The 9,188-nt window shown below is 44.0% G+C and overlaps 1 protein-coding gene across 1 annotated transcript in view; it reads left to right on the top strand.

Annotated features, from left to right (window-relative positions):
* The first annotated feature begins 1,927 nt into the window (after positions 1-1,927).
* LOC102031677 (acyl-CoA (8-3)-desaturase-like) overlaps positions 1,928-9,188 on the top strand; it is a 7,798-nt gene continuing 537 nt past the window's right edge. The window contains exons 1-10 of the mRNA XM_014309106.2: positions 1,928-2,105; positions 3,480-3,649; positions 4,365-4,562; positions 4,918-5,019; positions 5,178-5,306; positions 6,208-6,268; positions 6,957-7,033; positions 7,326-7,423; positions 8,060-8,156; positions 8,419-8,497. Of these exons, the coding sequence (XP_014164581.1) occupies positions 1,928-2,105; positions 3,480-3,649; positions 4,365-4,562; positions 4,918-5,019; positions 5,178-5,306; positions 6,208-6,268; positions 6,957-7,033; positions 7,326-7,423; positions 8,060-8,156; positions 8,419-8,497 (1,189 nt within the window). The remainder of the gene's footprint in view (positions 2,106-3,479; positions 3,650-4,364; positions 4,563-4,917; positions 5,020-5,177; positions 5,307-6,207; positions 6,269-6,956; positions 7,034-7,325; positions 7,424-8,059; positions 8,157-8,418; positions 8,498-9,188) is intronic.

The following is a 9,188-nucleotide window of genomic DNA, read 5'->3' on the forward strand; positions in this document are numbered from 1 at the left end:
CCCAGGGAAGAATTTCTTCCCAATATCCATCCCATCTAACCCTGCCCTCTGTCAGAGGGAAGCCATTCCCCCTTGTCCTGTCACTCCAGGTCCTTGTCCAAAGTCTATCTCCAGCTTTCTTGGAGCTCCTTTAGGTACTGGAGTTGTGCACAGAAGTTGTGGTGTTTGGGGTTATTTTGTGTGCTTCATACACTAAAAAGCCTTTGGGGAGGAAGCTTTTGCCTGTCTTATTAACTGATTTAACCTATTTAACCTTATGCAGGATTTTAGGATCAGAGAAAGGTTGGGCTGATGATTTCGAAGGTTGGACTCAGTGATCTTGGAGGTCTTTTCCTACCTTAATAATTCCATAAAGTAGCTAAGGAGGTATGAACATGGGACAAGAAGGGAGTGGATTCTTCCCCCTTTTCTGCTGAATATTCAATATTGAGTATTCAGTGTAAGAGGAGAAGCTAAAAGGAAGGAGTTGTGCTGCATTCCTGAAGGTATGTGCTGGTATGCTTGAAGCAGTTTATCTCAAATGTTATAAAAACACATTCTGCAAAAAGCACCAAATGTGAGCCTAAAGGGATGGCAAAGCCAGGAATCAGGAGGAAATTGTGCCTACTGTGACAGGGACAAGAAAAGAAACAGGTTGATAATAACAACTGTTAAACTTCTTTTAAAGGCACCTTATTGTGCTGGCTGTCTCTGGAAGCTGGGCTGAGAAATCAGCTTTAGAATTTCACACCTTCCTGTAAAGGAGAAGAGCAGGAAATATTGTGTAAACAGTTTGATTGAGATAACTAGATGAAATTTCTTCTTTTGCATCAACATCTCTTTTGGAAATCTACACTGCAGAATCATTATCAAGTGTGAGCTTTACCAGCACAAGTAGACTCAAGAGCAAACAAGCACTGAAAAAAAAAGAAAAAGGCAAGTAGATGCATGAGAAATGCTATAAATGTAAAGAAATAATTTCAGATTAATTAATCATCAAAAGATGATATCTCAGATAAATTAATTCATGCACTTTGAAAAGTCTGTCCTCTGTCTGGGTTGTTGCTGTTGTGGGTTTTAACATGTGGTTTTCTACAGGATAAAGAAATCATTCAGTCAATTGCAGTTTTAAATTTTCAAGATTGGGTCTGTTTTGACAAGAGAAAATTGTGTGGATGCTGTGACTGTTTAGAGGGAAATGAAAAGTGGCACCAAGTGTTGTTCTGCAATTAATGCTCATTTCCTGGAGTCCCCAAGTCTAATTAATCATTTTAAAAACATGAAGGGGGCAGTGGGAGGGGAAGAAAGAGCAGTTTCACAACCTGCTATCAGAACCTGGTACAACATTCCATGTGTGCCATCCCAGGTTTATCCCAGGTAACAGAAGCACACAGGGCAGAGCTTCGAGGATTATTCCTGCCATGGGCTCTGTGGGAGCTCCCTTCTTGCTGTGAGTGTTGGAAAACTGGACTGAAATATAGGGCTTCATCAGATGCTGTTACACTGAGTTTTCTGGAGATTGGTGTGGTTTAGTTGTTGGATTTTTTAGTAAGACATAAGAATATGCTTAATTCTTGTTTCATCCAAGGGGTTTGTGGACTGTAACATAGAAAATGAAGCTACAGAGTGATATTTTTTCTGGTTAATCAGAGGAGTATTTTAAGGGAAGATTTCCCTGTCTGAGCCCGTCCTGGGAATGGAATGAACTTGCTGAGGACCCCCCTAAGCAGCCAGATACCCCCCACCTGAGGGTTCTACGGGGCTTTTGGCACTGGGGATGCAGAACCAGGGTGGGAAAGCGGCAACTTTGGGGGGCAAACCCAACCCCGAGGAGCTGGAGGGGGTGGAGGAGGCGGGGAGCGGCGCCAGGGCGGCTCCCTCCATTAAATGCCGCGGCGGAGCGGGATGCGGGGCTGCAGCTGCGGGAGGGAGGAGGGCAGGAGGCAGGATGGCACCGCCGGGGGGCGGCGGGAAGCTGCGGGATGGGGACAGGGATGAGGACAGGGACAGAACCCCCGCAGCGGGGATGCGGCGCTTCACCTGGAAGGAGATCGGGCAGCGGAACGGGCTAGGGCCGGCGCCGCAGGAGCGCTGGCTGGTGATCCACAGGAAGGTGTACGACATCAGCCAGGATGCGGGAGCCGGGATGCGCCGGAGGAGGGCGCCCGGGAAAAGCCGTGTGGAGAGGGCTTGGGAAGGACCTCGGTGGGAATCGGGGTGTGGGACAGAGCCGGGGGAGCGAAGTGTGACCGCTCCGTGCGAGCCTCGCCATCCCCATGCCATGGGAAAGGGCAAATGAGGAGATGCAGCCCACGGAGACGGGATCGGAGGTGTTGCTGCAGCTAAATCAGAGCAACAGCTGGAGCGAGAACAGAGGAGCACATGGAGATGCTCAGGGAACTGGAGCACCTGTGCTAGCTGGGAGTGTTCGCCTTGGGGAAGAGAAGGCTCTAAGAAGAACTCAGAGCCCCTTCCAGTACCTAAAGGGCTCCAAGAGAACCAGAGAGGGACTTCGGACAAGGGCCTGGAGGGACAGGACAAAGGGGATTAGATTTAAACTAAAACAGCGTTGATTTAGAGTGGATATAAGGAAGAAAGTTTTGCTGATGAGGGTGGTGAAATACTGGCATAAGTCACCCAGAGATGCCCCACCCCTGGACACACTCAAGGTCAGGTTGGATGGAGCAATCTGAGGTAGTTAAAGATGTCCCTGCTCATTGCAGGGGGGTTGGACTAGAGGAGCTTTAAAGGTCCCTTCTAACCCAAACCATTCTGTGATTAAGTCTTCAGGATTCCTCTTATCTCCCGGTCTTGCTTGTGTAGTTGCTGTGAGCTGCATCAATTTTTTCCATATATAAGGGATATTTGAGGCTCATGGAAATAAAATAATTTTCAGTCCATCAAGTTTAAATTTCAAATTGTGTATTAGTTGAACTTTGCATTCTATAATTTCAGCACTCATTTCTCGAATTACTACTGCCTGATTTCTTTCATTTTACCATGCTGGAAAATCCCAGACAATGGATGAACCAGATATTTTGTTTCTGGGATCTGAGCCACGTTGGTAGGTAGTTGGTTCCATGTCGAAAGCATTAAGCCCTCCAGGATCTGAGCCACTTTTGGGTCTGTCCATCTTGCATTAGGTCCATTGCTTAATCTTTTGGATATATATATATTATGAAAAATTAAGAAATTATCTTAATTGAAATGGAAGATTTTAACGAAAAGCAGAAACCCATAAAAGATGGCAGCTCAGGAGAGGATGAGAAGCACAGAAGGCTCTCAGTAAGCAAAGACACGTGAAGAATTTAAAAATGAGTATAATTAATGCCAACATTTTAGAAAGGGTGACACTGCACAGTGAAACTGTAGAGTCCTCTTGGTACTGCTTTTTGTTGTGGTGTTCTCTCACAAAGGATATAAAAGGAAGGATGCCTTCCACCAGACCAGGTTGCTTCAACCTGGCCTTGGACACTTCCAGGAATAGAGTGATTCAAAAGGTAATTTTTTTAAAAAACAAAATCTGGATTTATTTTCCTTTGTTCCTGTGCTTTTGCAGGATGCCTTTGTGGCATTCCATGTTGACAAGGTGCTGGTGAGCAAGTACTTGAAACCACTGCAGATTGGGGAGCTGGCCCCAGACCAACCCAGCGTTGAGCCCACTAAAAATGTAAGTCTGACCTTACAAAAATGTAAGTCTGTCCTCAAAGGAGACTAAAGGGAAATATTCTGAGATTACACCTTGTTCTTCTCTATCAGCATAGCTTCTGGAACAATGAAAACCAGGTTCCTCACATTTTTGGGCTACTACTTAAAAACAATGCATAAATATGAAATTCCTGAAGATGAATTTTTCTTATCACAGCCACTCTACCCAAATAGCAGAGTTATTGCCTCTAATCTCCCTTGCTTGAGGAAGAGCTAACCAAAAGGGAAAGGAATAGTCTTTGAGAATAAATATTCTCCTTCAGCTGTAGGTGCATTTAACCCTCCCCTGTTAATCCTGGGAAAAGTGAAGACAAATACAAGGAATCATTTCATGCAAAGACCTACCACAAGGTGGCATGGGAAGTTCATGCACACAAAGTACAGCTTCCACTAAACACAACTTCCAGCTGAGCCCTCTGCTGCCTGCCAAGGATTTGATGGAAGAAGCACGGAGGAGGATTTGTTTTAGGGGTCGGGATGCAGACATTGTGATGGCTGCTCCTGGGTCCTCAACAAAAAGCTGTAGCAGAGCAATGATAATGTTTATTAAACCCAGCTCTTGCCCTTTTAGCCAGATCCTTTGTTCTTTCTCACCCCCATCAGAGTGGTTTTTGGGTTATGAGGCTGCAGTGGTGCTCTCTAAAACCAGGGAATTGTAACCCTGATGCTTCCCCCAGGAAATGTTGGTGAAAGATTTCCGGGAACTGCGTGCTACAGTCGAGAGAATGGGACTCCTGGAGCCAAACCAGCTCTTCTTCTTCCTGCTCCTGGCTCACATCTTGCTCCTGGATACAGCTGCCTGGCTCATCCTCTTCTACTTTGGGACATCCTTACTGCCCTTTGTTTTCTCCCTGCTGCTGCTGACCATTTCCCAGGTGAGCAATGAATTCCACAGCATGGCCTTGCATCAACCTATGTACACATACGTAAGCAGTTTCTTGTCCTTTGCTTCCTCACTTGGGATAAAAACACAGCCACTATCTGGATACCAAGAAGAAATTCTGCATGTGGGGAGCTCACACTAAACTTAATTTGGGATTCTCTCAGCCAGATATATTCTCGGGGAAGCCTTAGGACTGTCAGGATTCCACAGACCCTTTCTGCTGGTGACTTGGGAGCAGTGTCTGGAAAATAAATCTTGATATTTCAGTGCAAAGGATGAGTGTGGCACCATTGCCATCTCAATTCCTCTTTTCCTCCCCTCCTAAAGTTTTCTTTCTCCTCTTCCAGGTCCAGGCTTCCTGGTTACAGCATGATTTAGGACACCTCTCAGTATTCAGGAAAACCAAGTGGAACCACTTGCTACACAAGTTTGTGATGTGCCATTTGATTGTGAGTCCCTGGAAAACTTCTGAGGGTTTTCCTGTAAAAACTTGTGTTCTGAAGACTCTGTGGAGCATGTGCAGCACTGGGAGTAGGAATAGGTTCAGGAAGTAAAGGGAATTCTGGCTCTGAAAGTGCTTTTCATGCTTTGTTCTTCCCTTGAACAGGGGGCCTCTGCCAAGTGGTGGACTCTCCTGCACTCCCAGCACCATGCCAAACCCAACTGCTTCCACAAGGACCCTGACATTGATATGCACCCTTTCCTCTTCACTTTGGGCAAGAAATTCTCTGTGGAGGTCAGTGAGTGGGCGTGGGAAGTCTAAAACTAAGGTGTGATGGTAATTTCTCTAATGAGGTTTATTTCTCCACAGTTCACACTAAGTCCCTTTAAGAATCCCTTGAACAGCTGATATGTTGATGTAAATAAATTAGACCTGATGTAAGGGCATTGTATATAGGGTGGAAAATCCACCAGCACATTCATGGTTGGAGAAATCTAATGACCTAGAACAACAACTCAGTAATTAATGATCATGAGATAACCTGTAAACATCAATCAATGTAAGGCATGGCTGCAGTCAGTCTGGAATTATTATTTTAATATTAATGTATGATGCTCAGTCAGAGGGTGGCTTTGATATGTCCATGTTTTCTAGGAGAGTTTGCTGTGACAGGAACAGCAGGACTGAAAAACCCAGGGCTGTTCCTGGAACTCCAGTTGGGCAGAATTTGTAGGACTGTGTAGGATATTCCCAGTTTGTCCTGCTTGGACACTGCCAGGAGTGACAACCTAAGAGTGCTGAACCCCTTTTGCTGTAGATCCCATCAGTTCTTGACACCATCACAGCAGCTACAGAATGAAATATTTTTCTCCATGCCATCATGGGATTGGCATTTAAGTTTAGAGACTCAGAGAAGAAATAAGGGGGGAAAATGAGAGAAAATATGTATTTATGACCACTAACATAGCCTTAATATAATTCTTCACAAAATGAATCATGAAACAAGGAATGAGGGTTGTGGGAAGTGTGCAAGAATAGTCCCTCTGGAAAATAAATGGCAAAGAGTAAGTTACCTGTGCAAATTGCTTGGTCTCCGCTAATTTTTTTTTTTCTGTTTTTGTTTGTTTGTTTGTTTGTTTTGGTTTTGGTGGGGTTTTTTGTTTGTTTTGTTTTTTGGGGTTTTTTTTGTTCACAGCTTGGAATAAAAAAGAAAAAATACATGCCCTACAACCACCAACACAAATACTTCTTCATCAGTGAGTATCTCTACCCTCCTGCAATTCCCTGTGAGGTATTAAAGGGGCTTAGAGATTCTACTTTTGACCTGGAGAACTTGAGAAAAACAAAGGTGGCTGAATCAAAGAACATAATAAAAAACCAAAATAATAACAACCAGATTTTTGGAAGAGTTGGAGACCTGCGCCATCATATCCCAGATCTCCCACATCCTCCACAGAGGCTCTGGGTTATGATATCATACCACATCTTTCAGTAGTATCAAAGTCTGTGGGTTTCAGGGTTGGTTTTTTTTTTTGTTTGGTTTGCTTTGGTTTCTTGGAGTTTTAAGTGCAAGTGAGATGTCCTTTTGGAAGGCTGAGTTGAGTTCTTCAACCCCAAATCCCTGATAGAAAAGGGATTTCGTATTCATTCCTGTTGTTCCCCTGCTTTGCACCAAGGAATAAAGAGCCAGATAAGCTTTGGGCTGTGGAAGCCACTTCTCAAAATAATAATTTGTGGCTGTTCCTCAGTCAAGAGCTAAGATGAAATCTGATGTTTGTAAGAACTCTCAGATTAATTGTCAGACCTAGAAATGTTTCAAGGCACTAAACCAACATCCTAACCTGGAATGTTCTCCAGATTGAGCAGGAATTCAGGACCCTTCCCTCTCTGGCTGATGTTGTCACCCAGTCCATGATGTCACCATTGACGAATTTTTCTTTCCAGCTCTTCCTCCACTCCTGTTCCCCACCTACTTCCACTGCCACACATTTTACATTGCCTACACAAAGAAGTACTGGGCGGTGAGTACTGCTGCTGGTGTGACCAAAAGGGGTCAGATGGGGACCTTCAGCCTTCCTTCTGAGCATGGAGCCAGCTCCTTGCTGGGCAAGAATGCTCAGATTCACCTCTTACAGCAAGCTGTGAGAAAGTATCATAGGCTTGTGTTGGATTGCTCTCGATTATGCCATTCAGAAAACTGTCAAAGCTGAAAGTAAATTGTTCTCTTCTACCTATACAATGAAGCTTAAAGAAATAAATAAGCAAATGTAATTTATAAAGACATGCTTTTCTTGTTGTCTCTGGTTTTGGTAGGACTTGGCCTGGATGCTGACCTTCTACATCAGATTCTTTTATACTTATGGATCTTTATTAGAAACAAAGAGTCTCCTGGCATATTATTTTATATTCAGGTAATGCGTCTTTAGAAGGTTCTTCAGCCTTTTCTCTATGCATTCTTTCCATCTGTACCTGCCTGCCTTTTTCTATGCTTATATTTCCACATTCTCCTTTACCACCTCATTTTTTGCCTACTTTTTAATTCATAAATTCTTTTGTTCAATTGCCAGTGCAAGTTTTGTGTTGCCCTATTAGCTGTGGCAACAAAGAGATCTCAGTGCTGACCAAACTGAGAACTGTTTACCTCATATAACATTCAGTGCTTTGGGTGTTGAGTCTGCTGCTGCTTAAAGAGCACATTTAACCAAAACAGCTTAGTCTAGGCTTGCAAATGCCCAGGTATTATCCAGCAGCACTGACTTGAATGGACAGCACGCTCTCCCCTTGGATCATTTCACTGATTCTAATCAGTTTGGGCCTTGGCTAAAGATAAAACAAGCTGAATACCAGTCAGTGTTATAACAAAACACATCAAATAATCATGAGTTTCATGAGGAAATATTAAACTTCCAGAGTATGGAAGTCCTTCCAGGTGCTGGCTTAGCAAGGGTAGCGTTCAGCCACGTCTTTAAGTCTGGCTTTGCCATTATTTCAATGGCTCCTCGCTGACCTGCTCACTCAGCACTGAATTCTCTCATGTCATTGCACAGGATGCTGGAGAGCAGCTGGTTTGTCTGGGTCTCACAGATGAACCATATCCCAATGGATATCGACTATGACAAGAATTTGGACTGGGTGTCTACTCAGGTAAAAGATTTTTCCCTTAAGAATTGTGGCCATACAGGTACAAATTTTAACCATAAGCAAGTCTCCTGTTGCACTGAGGGTGAAATCTGCTGGTGGCTGGAAGGTGAAGGTTAGTAGGTTGATGGATTCAGTAATGGAAAAGGTAAAGAAGTACAGCAATGGCACACTCATGGGCAATCCAAAATAAAATCCAGGTTGAGCTCTGGTTCCTAAACATACTCTTCACTTGTCTCTGACTTTGCTTTCCTCTCCCTTCCTCTAGCTCCTGGCAACCTGCAACGTGGAGCAGTCGCTGTTCAATGACTGGTTCACAGGACACCTCAACTTCCAGATTGAGCATCAGTGAGTACTCACCCCAAAAGGGAATTTTCTTTCTCCTCCTCCTTTTAAAAAAAATATTTTCCCTTCTCTCTTTTATTTTTTTCCTTCCTTATTATTTTTTGCTCTGAATTCTACAAATAGTTCTGGGCAGCAATGAGTTTGTCTTTAAAACTTGAAACTCTTAAGGAGAATCATGCAATTCAAAACTTTCAATGGATCCACAGGATGACAAAAGAAAATGGAACAGGGGCAGGATCAGTGCAAGAACAGCAATGGAGCCAATCCCAAGTTGTAAGGTTTAAGGATCAATGGAAATGTCCTGGTTAACGTACCTGTTTTCAGTCTGCCACAGGAGTTTAAAGCCACCCCTGCTGATTTTTTATGCTGTTACTCTCTAGAGTGAGATATGCAAGGATGAAGGATGGGCTCCTCTCCTCTGTGCTATGGAGAGGGCTACTTCTGGAAAAAGGGAGGGAGGGGAAAGTAGTTTCTTCCATAAATATAATTTCATTTGGAGACAAACTGTGGAAAAGAACAGAGGGGAAAGCAAGAAATTCCTGCGAGTTCCCTGTGCTAAAAGCACAGCAGGAGGAAAGAGGAGCTGGGAGCAGCTACAGACCCTGCTCATTGTGAGCTGGGTGATTCCTGGGATGCACTAATGACTAGGATTTCCTGTGAAGCTTGCCTGTCTCCTGTTTGCAGCCTTTTCCC

The sequence above is a fragment of the Geospiza fortis genome, unplaced genomic scaffold (assembly GCF_000277835.1).
Source record: "Geospiza fortis unplaced genomic scaffold, GeoFor_1.0 scaffold590, whole genome shotgun sequence".
Lineage (NCBI taxonomy): Eukaryota > Metazoa > Chordata > Aves > Passeriformes > Thraupidae > Geospiza > Geospiza fortis.